Source organism: Corvus brachyrhynchos, unplaced genomic scaffold, assembly GCF_000691975.1.
Source record: "Corvus brachyrhynchos isolate BGI_N302 unplaced genomic scaffold, ASM69197v1 scaffold136, whole genome shotgun sequence".
Lineage (NCBI taxonomy): Eukaryota > Metazoa > Chordata > Aves > Passeriformes > Corvidae > Corvus > Corvus brachyrhynchos.
In genome coordinates this window covers 7,003,249-7,020,205 of record NW_008239080.1, presented here as the reverse complement: position 1 = coordinate 7,020,205, position 16,957 = coordinate 7,003,249, and the positions used below count along the sequence as shown (strand labels likewise).

At 38.9% G+C, this 16,957-nt stretch overlaps 1 protein-coding gene across 1 annotated transcript; it reads left to right on the top strand.

Annotated features, from left to right (window-relative positions):
- The first annotated feature begins 4,070 nt into the window (after positions 1 to 4,070).
- Positions 4,071 to 15,400, top strand: LOC103619178 (transcription elongation factor B polypeptide 3-like). Its single transcript, XM_017739213.1, has 11 exons — positions 4,071 to 4,094; positions 4,442 to 4,498; positions 6,158 to 6,270; positions 7,338 to 8,022; positions 9,446 to 9,545; positions 10,781 to 10,954; positions 11,505 to 11,602; positions 12,352 to 12,532; positions 12,848 to 12,971; positions 14,725 to 14,840; positions 14,985 to 15,400. The coding sequence occupies exons 1-11, from the start codon at positions 4,071 to 4,073 to the stop codon at positions 15,044 to 15,046; spliced, it is 1,734 nt and encodes a 577-aa protein (XP_017594702.1). The 3' UTR covers positions 15,047 to 15,400.
- The last annotated feature ends 1,557 nt before the right edge of the window (positions 15,401 to 16,957 follow it).

Sequence of the window (16,957 nt, the reverse complement as noted above, 5' to 3'; positions counted from 1 at the left end):
TAGGGAAATGCTACACATACTGAAGTAATTTGTGTCAAATGAAGAGAGTCTCTTCTAGAAACCAAATGTGATCATGTGGTAGGCTACATTCATTTGAGCAACACATGTTTTACCATGGCTCAGTGGAAAGTCACAGCTAGGAGCTATGAATGTAGGTCACTCAGGATAGGAGACTGTATTTTGGAAAGCATTGACTCAGAAAATGATTTGGAGCTCTGATGTATTACCAGTTGAGCATGAAATTGCAATAGAGTGCAGTGGCTTATGGGGTAAATGCTATCTTTGGGTAGCTTAGCAGGGTTATGTTATTATTGCTATATAGACGGACAATTACAGGAATATTATGTCCTGTTCTGAGGACTGTTTTTAAAAACAACACTGGCCAAGCTGGAAAGATAATAAGACAGCCAGAGAATGGCTGTAGCTCTGGCTGGCATAACTTAATGAAACTAGAGAACCAAGGTAAAGTGTGTGATTAGTAATTACATTTATTTCTATGTTGTGTAAGATGATTGGAGGAAAGCTCCTTTTGTATAATTAACAGATTTAGTAGCTGGAAACAATACTAGGCAATTGTTTTAGGCAAACTGTTGGTTTTGTTTGGTTTGGTTTTTTGTTTGCTTTTATTTTGTTTTGTTTGTGTGTGTGGGGGGGTGTTTTGTTTTGGTTTGGGGTTTTTTGTTTGGGTGGGGGTTTTTCTGTTTCGGGTTTTTGTTAGCTGAGGGCATAGGGATTATTTGCTTGGGAGAGTTGGGTTTTTCTAAGGTGTTTTCCTCAAAGTCCTGGTGCTCTTTCAAATGAGTTATCTAGCTCAGCCAGAAGTTATTGACTTGATGGAATTTCACAGGCTTTTTTATAGAAGAGAATGAGCTAAAGAATCATAGGGATCTCTTTTCGAAAGAGATGCGGCTATTGAGTGAGGAAGGAGAGAAAACAGGAGTTACTGTAGAGAAATGTTGTCAGTCCCCTAAGGACAGATGGTCTGGGAACCTGTTAATGGGTCCCGGCTCAGATAGGGAAATAAGAGGAGACCGTACAACACTTGTAGAAAGGATGATGGAGCAACACTGGTGTCGTGGGAAGAGACCAAACCCAGTGCACCTGGCAGCTGTTGTTACTACTTTGCTTTCAGTTTTGACTCTGGAAAATTTTGTTTGCTCACATGCTTCTTTCCCATTGCTGATTACCATTGATCTCTGCTTTCCAAATTCCAGCCTGCGTTCCCTTCTTCCCTGCATCCTTGCTGGCTTTTGTTCCTACTGTCCTCTTTGCTTTTGTCTCATACCACTATGTGTATGCCAGCTCTCAGTTTGTCCATAAGGCTTTGCCTGTTTATATTGCATGAAGATCTAGGTCTTGGGTTTTCTTGGAATGTCTTTTATGGAAAAAAAACCCCAGTCCTAAAGGGTTTTGATCATTCTTTTTAAATCAGCATTTAGGAATTATGTAGACTAGTCTAGGAATTGTATATGAAGATAACTTTTCTTCAAAATTTTTCTGTGAAGTTTACAGTCTCTTTTAAAGTTGATAGATTTTTCCACGAGGATATAGCTGATAGTGGTTTGTGAGGTAAAACAGTCTGAAAGCCAGTGGAGGGTTACATATGTATTGTTTGTATATGGAAAGTCTTCCATAAAGAAATTACCAGATCCAGTCCAGTGAGATAAGAGCCAGATAGGCCACAAATGCTATGGTAGAAGAAATGGTTAGAGAAACATGCCTCAATAGTCAGTCTTCAATTTGCTTTTGAAGGCCTACTCAGAACAGACTTTACAATTTTGCCTTATTTTATGCAATAATTATAATGGTATACTATATATAGGTATCATGACAACAAAGCTTGTGTTTCTAGCAAGCTCTGGTTTTGGTGAAAGACTTTACTGTGTCCTGTGCTTCACCATAGACCTTTCTCTGGCCTTCACCAAAGCCTGATAGATACTGGAGCTTGGTATTTGTGCTTTGTCTTTGGCAGAGAAATCAGACGTCTCTAGCAAATAGGATAAATACAAAGTTTCTCTGCTGCTACAGATGCTTGCCACAAATTACATTTTACTTCTGATTGTGTCTGTAAGTTTGGTTCTAAATCCCAAGAACTTGGAGATGTGTGATTCCTACTGGCTGGATGCTACCATTTGCTTTGTCCAGTTACAGAACGGAATCTTACACTTGTCCTGTACATGCAGAGCTGCTGATTCCCCTGCAGCCTGAGCTGTTCTCTGCTTTCAGGTGGTTGGTATAACTTCTAAAAACCTTGTCAGTGTGTCTCATCAATTTTTTCTGCCTTTTTTTTTTTTAATGAAACAGTGTTATTTGTCTTAATTTTCCAAATGTGATATATATTTCAAGTAACCAAAATGAGCAGTGTGGTCTTTAGTTTAGAAAACTTGGAAAGTTTTGTTTTTCCTTAAAATGTGTTGACTGCTTTTGAACATGCTTGTTGTGTAGGTGCTTTTGTAATTTAGCCTGTTGGTTTGAAGTTGTATGAATCGTGATTGCCTGCTTCCTGAATGTTTTCTTCAGAAATAAACTTGGCTTTATGAGTTAACTTAGTCCAAAATCCATCAAGAGGAACTATTCAAAACCCCTATTCACTGTATCTTGATGAAAACATCCCTTACTGTTCTTCCACAAATAGGTTTGTCTCTGGTCTATGGGATTTATTCCCAGTGGTTTGCACTGCTCGATTATCTAGTCATGTTTTATATCCAATATAATGTGTCAGCAGTGGGTTACTTCCTTTTTTCATTGCAAAATAAATTAAATCAATGAGGATATATATTCTTTTCATTAAATAAAAGTGAACTAACTTGACACTGATCATCTCAAGCATTAGAAACTATGTTACCATCGTGAGCAATTACTATTTTTCTCAGGGAGTGCCTTATCTTAAAAATAAGCAGAACTTCATATGGTTTTTGTGCTGGTTCTGAAATCTTGGTCAGGAAGGTTGGTTTTTGGTTTTTTTTGTTTTTTTTTTTGGTAGGTATCCTGTCATTTTATAGGTAGCTGAACTTCTGGGAGAGATTTGATTTGTTAGCTCTGGTCCAGGGCGTATGTCTTACCTTTGCAACTTGCCTCACATTTTCCCAGACTGTGAAGTATTTCTCCTGTGCTTGTCTAGACTCAGAAGCACTGTTGTGGGGTGGATGTTTTACAGAACTGCATGCCAGGCGTGTAGATAGAGCCCACTGAACACGATGAAAATTAGTGTCAAGTGTGGGATTCCACTACTCTAATGCATTGTAGGAACAATGAAACTTGGAGCAACGGTAGAGCAATATATCCCTGGAGTGCAATTTGTAAATTGTTTCTTCGAGCTTGCTACTCATTTTTTAGTACCACTTCCACCTCCTGCAATGCCGTTTAAGAAGCAGTATCTAATATAACAAATGACAGTTCATCAGTTATTTAAATTAATATAGCTGTTTTTATTGTCAGAAGATTTCTGGGGTTGTGTGTTTTGTGTTCCTGCTGTTACATTGAGAAGTGTTAATGATCTGAAACACTTGACTAGTATTTCAGGCTTTGTGAAAGCCCTATGAAATGCTGCTATTTCAGTTGTACATTAATTCTGTCATCTCCATAACATAGTTCCATGTGTGTGGTTGTGAATGTTTCAGTGGGAACACTAAACTGGGGGATGCCATTCTTAAACCACAACAGGAAAATAAGACATATGCTTAGCTGCAAGACTCTGGGATGCTATATACCCATTGCCAAAGAAATTGTATCATATTGCTGTTGAAATTTATACTCTGCTTATAAATGAGACTTCTTTGTTATTACAACATTTCTCATAGGAAGATCTGCATTTTGTATGTGAAAAAATCTTTCTTGCTTTTATGGAAGTCTTGAGTTTTCTAACAGGTGTAAGCTTTGACAGTGCAAAAGAAAACAGTTGTTCTAGCTTGCGCTTGTTTTGTTAAAATACAAATTGCAGTTATGTTTTCAAAACCTTATTTTGTGCAATCTGGGCTTGGACCAGCTCTGTTGTCCTTTCTTGGCCTGGACTGACGCAGTACTGCTGCTGACTGTGAGACTTGCTGGTTTTTGCATGGTGGCTTTGCATAATGCGGCTTTCTATTGGCTCTGTGGCAAGTTAGGGCCACTGCTACATGACAAGGAGGCATATATATGTAGCCTGTACTACTGTGATATTTATTTTTACTGTAATCTTTGTAGCAGTTAATTCAAACTATCTACTGGATTTTCTGATGCTACTGAAATTGAGGGGTTGGCAGGACCATACTGGTTCACAGCACAGACTGCAAACATGGCCCTGATGTGCTGTAAAGGAGTGCTTACATTTTCCAGGAGTTACTGGATGTTCCTTTTGACACTATTGTGTGTTTTTGGATTAAATATGTGAATGAGGATGAGAAGAACAGAATAGGATTTCCAAGTATTTGTTTAAAACAATAAATCTAATGTTTCCTTCCAGATTATTAAAACACTTGAGGTACTACAAGGTTTGGATTTATCGCTGGATATTCTAGTGGTAAGTGATCAGTAGTAATACATTAAACTCTTTAGTGAATTACTATGTAAATGTCAGGAGTGTGCATTTGTAGAAGTAGTGAACATATTGCATTTTATAATTTTGACTTTATATCCTATTTGGTTAGAGTCATTTTCCAAAAGCTGGTCATCCAACCTGATAAATCCAGTATTACATCAACAGTGATAGTACTGAGGAGGGAACGGAGCACACAGAGGACACTTTGCTTCACTGTAAAACTGCCTTCAATCAATGCTTAAAACAAAGCAGATATGGGTGAACCATTCTTTAGGTCAGTTGTCTAACTCTTCCATCTTTTATTAGCAGCTCAAAGTTAGTTTCTTGCATTTAAAGAGCAGGCATCTCAAATAATGATTCCTGTGGCTTTTATCCTCATCCAAGCTGCATCATATCAAATTCTATATTACATATTGTCACAGTGGTCTGTGAAGCTTCTAGCTATCGTAAGCAATGTGTCTGTGTTTTGAGAAGAAGAAAAATGTGGGTTTTGTGAGAGAATTCTTTGAAGAGTAAGTGGAAAAATATAGTTGCCAAGATATTTGGGTGGCCTATTCAGGCAAAAGTGTTTGCCTGCCTAGACACAGGCAGACTTCTGCTTGAATGAAGCAGTATGTATTTTGTTTTCTAATAAAAATATATAATCTCATATTGCAAGTCGTTGTTTAAAATGACAAAGGGTTTCTGCAGATGATTCATGTTCCCAGCAACGTTGCGTGTTTTATAACGGGACAAACTTTGACGAAAGCCTTCAAGTCAAATAGAGGAAAGTGATGTCTTACAGCTGAGGGCTCCACATATTTTTAATGCATTTGAAGAACATCAATAGCTTTATGAAATAGTCCCACCAGAATTCTTCCATCTGTTTGCAATAACTGACTTAACCAAATCAGGTTGCTCAAAGCTAAATATACTTGAAGTGAATTTAGGGAAGCCCTTTCTAGGGGCTGAGCTGATTATGTGGGAGTAATGTGTATAGCTCAGACTTCACAGGAGTGTAATTTCACTAGTTAGCAAGAGCATTAACAGGTTGCAGTGAACCTACTGAATTCCATATTTTGTGTGCATCTTAAAGATGAGTTTGTGAATCAGAGGTGCTTACTGATAATACAGAATTAACATCACCTGTGATTCTGCAAACAAAGTCTGCAAGATATTTTTGCTTAAACAAAACACACTAGCGTGAGACTTGAAGACACAGTGATACTGTGAAAATAATTGCTCCTCTGACCCTTCAGTGCTGTACTACTAGTTGAGATGTATTTTACATTACACCATGCCCAACATATATGCTCTCTAATATGCTGAAATGTGCTTAATAAGCCTAAGGGAAATTTGAATTGATGCATTTTGTGGGCTTAAGCATTTGAGAGAAGTGAAATTCCTGAAATATTGTACATTTAATGGAGGAAAATTACTTATCTTAATTTTATGAATTAAGGCTGCATCTTGTTCCCCATATGTGGTTATAAATAACTACTTCAGTTCTGTTTGCAGTATAAAGAGTGCATTTATTCTTTGGCTGCCATAGGACTGCCCTGAATACTAGGCTAATACTATTTGTAGCAGTTTTAGAGGAGGTGTTATTTGGGATGAGAGTTGTGATTTATTCTGCCTATCTTTCTTGCATATCTTCCACAGGAAACTGGCATAGACAAAACAGTTGACAGTTTTAGGAAACATGCCACTGCTGGGAATGTAGCTAAAAGTCTGTTAAAACAATGGGAGAAGCTTATTTCTCCAGAAAGTAAAAGGTAGGTGAACTTTTTTTCCTAAAAGTTAGTTATACTGTAGTGTAATTTTAAAATACAGATTGGAAACTTAGGAAGGTGTTTAGAATGACAAATGCACATTGAATTGGAATGTGAATTGAATGGAAGAAATGAGAATGCAGTTATAAAATATGAGAAGAATAATCAGACCATTATTGGTCAACTGGCCAGTCGGCACTTTGACTTCAGCTGCTTTTTTCGACTGGCACAAGTTCTTAGGTCCCAGCTAGTACAAACGGGACTAAACCATGATGGGCACTGCTCTGCACTTCAGGAAATTGGGAAACTTGCTCTTTCTTCCTGGAGGTGGTGATTAAATGAGGCAGCTCTCCAGTGATTTGGTTGTATTTCTTGTAATGTTCTTGTGGACTGAGAGGGCCTTCCAACACTGGAGGAGTCACAGTGAAGCGATGCAGTTTCTTCTGAAACTGAAGCAGCCACCACTGCCATGGCCAGGCCCACTCTGCTTTAGATGTTTTGCAGAGTTCCAACACTTCCAGGCAGTTGAGCTGGGAAAGCCAAGGGAATAGTTTGACTAAATAGTGCATTTTAAATCTGAAGTTGTTCAAACAACAGGAAAGTAAAATACCAGAATCTGTGATAAGCAAATCATAAAGGCTGACCTGTTAATCTGTTATCACCTACAGAGCATGATATAAATTCTCTGTCTCCTGATTATTTCAAGCACCATGTCTTTGTTATAAAGCACGCAGGGAAACTTTGTGAAAAAGTGGTATCCAGCATGTTATGAGCAGATAGTACTGCCAGGTGTGTTTTCCTACGCAGGGTTATGTCCCTATTCCCCACTCATTTTGCTATCAATTCTTGTTGCAATATTTAGCAGTGCTGGACCCAAGAGCTCTGTGATTCTGTGCTGATAATGGAAGAGTAAGAACACAGCACAGAACAAAGTTCTAGGTTTTGTGAAACTGTGACACATGGTGTGATTTTATCCTTTTAGTTTTACCAACATAGGGAAAAACAGATTGTTTAAGAATTTAACGTCATCTGTAGAATGGGATGTAATTTTTTTTTTTTTATTGTTGCAGTGGTCACAGGAGAAGAAAAAATAATGAGAAAGAAAAACGTGAGATGAAATCTTCTGTTTCCAAGGAGATTAAGCCTTCAGAGAAGCCCAAAACATCTGTTCTGGCCTTTAGAAGTTCCAATAGTGCTCCCATTTCTGCAAAGTTGAATAAGGAGCATATTTGTAGTGAAAAGACCCATCAAAGCACAAATTCTGTATCTCCAAAAGAATGGGATCATGAAGAATGTAGCACCAGTGGTTCTAAGCACGCTTCCCAGGGTACCAATTCTCAGGCTAAAGAAAGTGAGTTCAAAGAGAGCAAGAAAGTTTCAGAAAAGCAGCATTCCTCTGCAGCAAATGAAGGCTTATTACCCCTGGAGGAAAAGCCCAGTAAGGATGCTTCCAAACAGAGAAATCCTAAGTGTGTGAAGAAACGAAAACAAAATCTTGTCATGAAAGACCGAGCCAAATCCTCTAGTGATGAGGAATTTGAACCCCCTACTATGTCTTTTGAAGCTTATCTTACTTATGATGTGACCAACAAAAGAAAGAGAAAGGCTTGTTCTACAGGTGCACGGCCAAAAAAGTGCAGTGAACAGAAGAACAGCTCATTACCACAAAAGACTTCAAAACTTCCTCAGGCAAAAGTGGGAGTTGAAGATGTAAAAAAAAGTGAGAGTGAGCAATCAGAAACTCCCAGTAAAAAGGTAAACCACTACAGGGTTGAGATAATAGCAGATAAACTGCAGACAAACAAGTGCTTTGGACTTTTATTTTCAGTGAAATTTATCTGTATTTGAAGGAACAGATTGCATGACTCTGATGTATCAGCTGCACTGCAATTGCCAAGAATTACAATAACTGGGGGGAAAAAAAGATACAGTTTGCAATTGAATTACTTGTATTTTTAGTATTATTTCCAATATTACAGTAGTGTTTGATCCATATCAACTAATCTGCATTTGACTTGAAAAATGCAAAGGCAGTTACCTTTGGAAAGATGTCCACCTTTTTCCTTTCTTGACCATTCTGGTTTGTGACTGCTGCAGCTCTTTGTGTATAGAACAGTCCTTTTGTCAGATGCTGTGGTTCTTTAACAGTGAATATTAAGGTTTGCAGTGGAACTCAGCCTTCTTTAAGTGCATTGAAGTAAACCACAGTATTGCATATAAAACTAGATTACACATTTTCTTAATCTGGGCTGTCCTAGTCCCTTGAAATGCAAAAAGTTTAAGTAGCTCCTCTGAGAAAATGTGTATGTAAAAATGTGTATTAATTAGACCTTTTAAATGAAGAGCTTTTGTTCACTGAAAATTAGAGTTATCTTCAGATTTATATCTTCACTGTGATGTGAAAGCTTTAGGCTTTTTTTTTTATTGTGGAAGATCTGCAATCTGAGTGTGGTATCTTCTGTCCCAAATGGGGAAATATTAATGTAGAGGCTTATGTGTGATACTCTAACATAAACTGTTTGAGGAAAAACCTCAGATATTCAAGCAGTTGAGAAAAGTTACTATAGATACTAAAATAGTATCTATACTGCTGTAAGTGCAGGGAGTGCAATGCTGTTAAGTGCCTGACTTGAGATTGGAGGACACCTAAGACCCAATTTAGATGTTGCACATCATCCATTTGTAGGGACCTATACTGAACAGGCTGCTGCATCTTTCAATCCCTTTTCAGGGGATTAGCGGTGAACATTTTAGGCTAAATGGCTTACTGAACATGATCTAGCAGGCTCGGTAGGACCAGGTATAAAGCTGTTTCTTGTCTTTTAGAATTATGCTTTTGTCATCTTGCAGTTTTGCCTCATTCAGTGCATGCCTCAGTCGTGATTTATCTGAAAGCCCCTTAGCTCTACATATCTGCTCTGTTCTTTAATCTTTTTATGTGCTGATTGCAGATGTCCCACTAAGTTCCTTTTGTGGTATAGTGTTGGTAAGTGGATATGAAAGGATATACTGAACAGTAATCCTGTGAGTAAATTTTAGTGTAGAAAGACAAGAATTCTAGTTATCCTAGTTCATTTTGGGATTTGCATAAAGGTTTGGGGGTTTGTTGTAGCTTATTTTAAGCCTCGTTAACCCCAAATTTATAATGTTGAAGCAGTGTTTCCTTGACTGTGCACAGGCCAAGGTAGCATCCTTCCAAGAGCTTCTTAATACTCCACTACCTAAAATTCTGCCAGAGATCTCACAATCATCTCCCCCATATGCTGCAGACTTTACAGGTAAGTAATATACAAGGCTGATAAATATGAAATAGTGCAGGTTTTTACAGCTCTGTGTAGAAATGTTTTATCCCCTTTTCCAATAAGCTGTATTAGCTCATCAGTCCATGGCAAAGAAGGGCCTCACTTTCACTTTCTCACCTGTAGAAACCATGTTGAAGCTGAAGAGAGTTACGGGGCCTTCCTTCTTATGGCTTGCTGAGTCTGAGGAAGGTTCCCACAGGCATAGAGAAGGCATAAATCGAGTGGCAGTTCTACAGGCTCCATTTATCTTTACTCCTGTCTATATCTTAAAGCAGGCAAAGCCTTAGTAGAAATTATCTTAGGTAAAACAAATACATGAAGCACAGATGCCTTAAGAGGCCTCCCAGAAACAGAGACTAGACAGGAGTAAGGGAAAAAAAGTAGGTATTTATTTGAAAGGCTTTCAAAGGTACACCCTGGGGACTCTGAAGCTATTCTCAAAATGGACCCCAAGATGGACCCCAGCTCACGAGTTCTTCACCCTTTTATAGGTTTGGTTCATTTGCATAGCAGGGTTAATCCTCCAATTAAAACTCCAGTTTTCCCCTCACCTTGCCCCCCCCTTAGTGGCTCTCTGGTTTATACTTTTGGCCTAGGACAGTCTTGGTGTCCTTGGAAAGCAGGGCCAGAGAGGCTTTGTTATGTCTACCTAGCATGAGAGAGCAGAAGTTAACAGGCTACAAGAAACTTCAGAGTCATGCACCAAGCAGTACAGAGTTTGAAAAATACAAAAGTTAAAACCTAAGGCATCACACTAGGTCTAGCTTTGGCATAGGAACCACTAGCATCTTTATGGGTAGGTGACAAAACGTGCCAGTGGTTCCCTTAGCAGCTCTTCTGATGTTTCAGTGGTTTCATACCACTGGGATCTTGAAACATTGCTACTATTGCAGCTTCTGGCTTCTCTAAGATAGCTCAGGAGGATTACTAAGGTGCATGTAGGTGGGTAACAGAGTAATCGAGGTGTGAACACAGCTCACATAGACTGGAGATAAATAATGCAAGACTGGTTTGAGTTGGTGCAGCTCACCTGCAGTGTACATGTTGTCTTGGTGTTAGATAATGGTAAATGGCCTTCTGCAATTTACAATATGTGCTAGGGCCCCAAACTGTAATACAATAACTTAGTATTTCAAGAAAAAGTAATACATGTTTATCTCAGAGATGAATGTTGGAAGCATTGTGAAACCTGCCTGGTGTTTTGCTTGCAGCTTCCACAGCAGCTGTTTTAGACGTGCCCCAGCAAGTTGATGAGATAGTTCAATTCACAGGACAGAGACTAAACTCTAAAATGCAGGTTTACTCTGGCTCTAAGGCAGTCTGCCTTTTGAAGATGCTGACGCTGTATGAACAGTGTGTCCGTGTGCTTCACAACAATATTGAGTGTGAGTATTTCAGGGGGTTTATAGCAGCCATGACTCAAAGGGTATGAGATTTTTTTTCCTCTAGGCCAACAACTGGCCTACTAAAGTATATTGTCTCTTCCTACAGAGGGTGATTTGAAGCAGGTTGAAAGGCACTTGCAGAAATGGATTGATTGATGGCTGTGCTAAAATGTACCTTTGTTTTGAAAGCTTACCATTTTTAAAGGTCCAAGTTTACTTAAAATAATGTCCTATAAATTATAAACCAAAAATTCTTCCCATCCCCATGTTTGTTGTGATCAAGAGATTCTTTTCTTCCTTGCATAGGCAGAGGAGGAAGAGATGCATATCAGTAAAGATGGGGCAATGACTACTCAGATGCTTTATCCATCCTCAAGTATAACTGCTAGTCAGTATGGAACTGCTGGTTTATAAATACTATGTCATAGCCGGACATAGGATATTCTGTTAGTGCTTGCTAAAATTAACTTGTGTTTTTATTTTTAAACTGAGTGGTGTTACCCATTGAGTAAAATAAGTGAGATACTGAAAGTACTGTCCTCTTTTGTAGTGCTACAGGAAGCAGGAGATGTGCCCTTTGAAATTCTTGAGCCTGTGCTAATACGTTGCACACCAGAGCAGTTGTTTCGAATAGAGAAATGTAATCTGGTAAATTCTGCCTTAAATTTGGGTAACCACAGAGTTCCACAACTCCACGGGTTGCACTGGTTTTCTGTCTTGCATACTAATTTCTTTGAATTCAGCTGTCATTATCAAGTCTCCCTTTCTCAAGTGTCAGGATTTAAAACATTCAGGAGAATTACTACTGATGACTAAGTGAAAGACAGTGTGTATAGATGAGTATTTCTGTTTCTAAAAATAAGAAAAAAGATGACCACTGTATTTACCACTGAAATAGCTGGGAAAGTCAGAACCAACTGTTTCTAAGTTACAAACTGTTAAGGCTGCAAAGCATATCAGTCAGGAAGTAGCTGGGGTGAGATTTCATGTGTGTGTTAGATTTCTTATCTATGCTGTTAGGACTTGAGTTCCATGATGCACTTGGACACTGATATTCTCAGTGTGTACTCCTTCGTAGGACAAGTTAACCTTTTCTTGTGTGCTTCGAGTTGAGAGCCAGAGTGGCCTGAGCCTCTGCTGTAATCACAAGTCTAGCCTGTAGGCATGGCTTACTGACTCCAGGTCTGCTGCTTGAAGCTGTGTGATTACCAGGCTGTAGTCAGTGTCCCTGCATGGTATTGCCATGGTGCGGGTACCTGTGTCAGCACGTGTGGTGGGATTTGTTCTGTGCCTTCTTCCACCAGGGGCTTGGGTTGTGTCTGTAGGCTCAGGTAACAGGTACTCTTGAAAATGTTATTTTGCAATCTCTGATTTAAAATATCTTGTGTTCAAATTAGACATTTATAAAAGAGACTGACCACTTGTGGAAGAAGCACTGCCAAAGAGACTTTAAAAATGAGAGCCTTCGGGAACATGAGTCTTGGCGTGAAATGTACTTGAGACTGTTTAATCAGAGAGAAGAAAAACTGAAGATCCTTACAAAAAATATTCTTTCAGCTCAGTCTGAGAAACCAAAAGGTAAAATCTCTGTTTAGCTCTTCCACTTACAAAACCCACTCTTCTGCTGTTCTTGACAATATGTTTGGTTTAGTGACTTGTTTGCAGTGAGTACTAATGCTGTACTTCTAGGAGAAATCATCAGGAACAAACACTGTTCCTCTTAAATTTGCTTAAAAATAAATACATGCACTAATACAATACATTGGTGTATCCTGCAAATACTATGCATTAGACAAATCTTACCTTACTGGTTAGACTGAAGATTCTAAGCAACAATGCAAAGAGTTTTGGACATAAAGGACATGTATCTGCTACTCCTTGCTTCTGTATTAGGCAGGCAAGTAAAAATGGCTTATATGACTGGTGCAGCAAAACCACCCAGGAACATTCGCCGACAGCAAGAAATCCATGGGACAGCAGGACCTGTCATCCAGCTTCATCCCACAGAAAAGTGCAAGTAAGTGCTATGTACTATGCTTTTAATTTGTCTTTGTCAGTTCAAAATTGTGCTTGCAAAATAATTTTAAAGTTCTAAATAACTCTATTTACTTTCCTTTTTTTATGTGGCTAGTAGCTAGAAACAAACTTGCCTTTTAAGTCGTGTGTGTTCCTCAGCTGCGTGTGCATTGTCATTGCACATTTCTCGAAAATGCCAGTGAATTTACCCTCCCAGCTGGAGTGTAAGTGGACGCTGGTTTTTTTTCTCCAGATTGCACCAAAGCTGCTTGGGATCCTAGGGTGATTCCATTGTTGATAGTTTGGGTCTGTAAACCTGCCTAGTAGCCTCATGTGTTCTCCTGCTTTGATAAAATCCCAGTCAGCAGCCTGGTGTGATACAGCTGACGAGAATGAACCTCAGGAACTTTTAATATTTCTTCTTTCCTGTGAATTTCAGAAGCTTACTCGAACAGCCTTGCTGCTCAAGGTGGTTGTAGTATGGGTCAGGAAGGGCAGCCTGGATGTAAGAATTTTCTTAAAGTCAGCTTTTACACCAGATAAATTTTCATAACTGTGCCTTTAGCTGGTGAGATTCAGAAGGTTCTTTCCATACTGTTGCTATTTTCAGTGAAAAGATAGTTCCCCACCAAGACAGTAGCTTAAGGCACTTTGAACTGTGCTTTTGCTTTCAGTTGCTTTGTGGGAGATTGTTGCTTTGTGGGAGACCAGCCTTTCCAGTTTAGGTGCTTCAAGTACAGTAGCATACAATTACATATGTCCTTTGTGCTCTAGTAATCTCTGGACCAGGAACTGAATGATGTCGATAGACCAAGCCTTGCATGATTTTTTTTTTTTTCTCAGACATGATAAATTAGGAAGAACTGGTGTTGTGTGAAGGAAGCTGTGAAGAAGGTCGTTGCTTTGCCTTCTTGAGAAACAAGGGTTTGTTTAGGCACGATGAATTTAACTTACTGCTTTGACCTATTGGTTTTTTAAGCTGCAGAATTTGTACAGCTGAAATTGTCACTTAAGAAGCTGGTCTTGCAGGAGCTAAAAATCCTGTGGCAGACATGCAGATCCTTAGCAGGCCACCGTTCTCACTCTGTGCAGTGGTGCTGAGCCCTGGCAGAATCCTCAGTGACTGGCTCTGAGGAGCACAGGGCTGGTCACACTGGTGACATTGTGCTGACACTTCAGTGCTGCATTGGGTTAATGGTCTTCAGAAGGAGGCATCAGCTCTGTATATGCATCTGCCTCAGTCCTTGTCTTGTTGACTGAGGATTCCAACATCATGTTTAGTTAGTTATTGAGCCTTTTGCTAGTTACTCGTAGTTACAGAGGTATTGTTTTTAAATACTCTTATTTACCCTCATTTTACCCTCGTTTTCTGTCAATGAGCTAGTTAGCAGTTCAGCTGTATTCAAAGAGGAAAATAAACATAAGGTGCAAACTAGAGCACAGCATTATGAATCACAGTGTTATTGCTGACGAATTTTGTTCTGTCACAAACTCTGATAATTTAAAGACTAATAAGAGACATGGAATCTTATAAATGTAATATTTGTTCAAGAATTAAAATGGACAAAATGATCATCTGTGATCCCTTCTAACCTGAATTATCCTATGATTTTGAACTGTATAAAGTCTCTTAAATGTGTCCAATTAGGCTGTTGTTTTTGTTTTGTTTTGTTTTTTTTTTTTCAAAATGAGTCAGGGCAAATAGTAGCTTGATATCAAATGCTAACTTTTTTGTTATTTGCTTGTTTTAAAAGAATAGGGATTCCAGAAATGAGAGACAGAAACAACACATTATCAAACCTGATTACTGCTGGCAACAGTAGATCTAGCTCAGATGTCATGATTCAAGATGGAAAGAAGCCTACCAAAAGTAAGTGGCATTTCCTAAGATGATAAATTTAATTGTTTTAACCTGCTGCCTACTATTATATGCTTAATATTATACTAGTAGCATTTAAAGTTGCTCATAGCTGTAATCCTGATGGGTCTCTTTGTTTTGTTGTTGTTGTTGAAGAAATTGCACCAATAATGAAGAAAACTTTGAAAGCACTGAGGAGTAGAGTTGGACAACGGTAAAATGAGGCTGTGTATTTGAAGCTTATTTGATGTGACTGTTTGTATATTATGCTACAGTGAATGAAAGTAATGTTCATGTAAGCACTGTTAATTTGTCTTAGTTGAAATAGGTCTGAAAAATTGCAGGGGTGAATAACTAGCAATAAATACTGAAACCTCCAAGTCGTTTCATACTGCTGCCTTCTTACTTGAATTGAAATAAGGTCAGTACACACACTAATGACAAATCAGTTTATATGAAGTTTTATAGATGATGTATTTATCAGTTTAAGTTGATGAAGGGTCTGGGGCACAAGTGTTGTGAGGAATGGCTGAGGGAATGGGGGTGGTTTAGTCTGGAGAAAAGGAGGCTGAGGGGAAGACCTTATTGCTCTCTACAGGTACCTGAAAGGAGATTGTACACGGATGGGGGTTGATCTCTCTTCCCAAGTTACAGGACAAGAGAAAATGGCCTCAAGTTGCACCAGTGGTTTAGATTGGATATTAGGAAAAATTTCTTCACTGGAAGGGTTTTCATCACTGGAACAGGCTACCCAGAGAAGTGGCTGTGTTACCATCCCTAGAGATATTTTAAAGATGTGTAGATGTGACATTTGAGGATCAGAGTGCTGGATTAACAGCTGGACATTGATGATGATCAGGGTCTTTTCCAACCCAAACAATTCTGTGATTCTATGATTCTACTAAGTGTGGAGATGAAAGAAAACTTGGACTATACTCTGATCTGCTGCTCTCAGCCTGTCATGAAGAGGCCTAGCTCACAACCTTACAGCCATTTGTCTTAAAGTCAAGAAGCTATTTGGTCTTGGATAGCTGTCCTTTCAAGAGTTAGGGACTACTGCAATTTGGGATTGGTCTGTGAATGGGTTTACTCTTAGAAATGAGATAAGTCTTTGTAATTTCCTCTAAACCAGTTCACTTGCATGAATTGTAAGCCTGACTTTGCTTCGAAGGCATGGCTTAGAAATGGAGGAACTCTATTGTACTCAGTAGTTGCAAGTAGGTATTATTTCTTTCTTTGTACTTCCAGGATTTGGCATCTTAGAACTCCTCATGAAGGACAGAGTAAGGTTGTCATGAAACCTTTGAATTGATGTCTCTTACTCAAAACACCTTATGTGTCAATTTCCTCACTATCCTATACGTTAGGTATTACAGGTAGATTACAAAAATACTGCTACTAAAAATGGCTTTTAAAGCCATTAATGTAGTCACCCATCCATTACAGCTTGTGCAAATGCCCTGTTTATACAGGGATTTGAAGCCAGCAGGTGTGCTGCTGTGTTGTGTTTTTTCTCCATGCATTATAGTTGCACTAAAAAGAATGAAGGTTGAAAACAGGTGTGTTGAACTGGAAATGCTGGGGGAGCTTTCTCTGTTTCTGAAATCAGAACAAACATTAACTAGTAGGAGAGGTAATGCAGCATCTGTCATACATACCTGAAGAGTTCATCCCAGAAGCATTCTTCACAAGACCTGAATCTGGCTGAATGGCCAATGTACCACTCTTTGTTGCTAATCAGTTGGTGGCAGATGCTCAATTCAGCTGGGAGTTTCTATCAAGTGTGGTGTCTTTTTGTGTGAGAAAAGCCAAAGTCATTGGTTGGGCTCTGGCATTTGAGAACACAGCTGCAGCCATCTAGAACAGATACAGATGATGGGAATGTCCCCTTGGGAGTCTGAAGGATAAATAGTTGTTTTAACAAATAGGCTTATGTTGTTGATTGGCGATAACTTTCCCTATCCGTGACAGTAGCAGCAGAGTTATGTAGAGGGCAAATGTGACTTCAAGATTAGGTGGCTTTCATTTCCTCTTCTCACTTTCTCTCACTTCAAAGGCTCTAGATATAGCTCTGGTAAGAGGGTACTCATGGGATCAGATTGTCATCCTGACATTTCTAATTTAGAAAA

Bases quoted from the DNA above. Each gene is read 5' to 3' on its own strand.
- LOC103619178 (XM_017739213.1), top strand. From the start codon at position 4,071: ATGCGGCTTTCTATTGGCTCTGTG. The intron at 11,603-12,351 runs GTAAATTCTGCC...TGTTCAAATTAG, and splicing joins GAATAGAGAAATGTAATCTG to ACATTTATAAAAGAGACTGA. The intron at 14,841-14,984 runs GTAAGTGGCATT...TTGTTGTTGAAG, and splicing joins TGGAAAGAAGCCTACCAAAA to AAATTGCACCAATAATGAAG.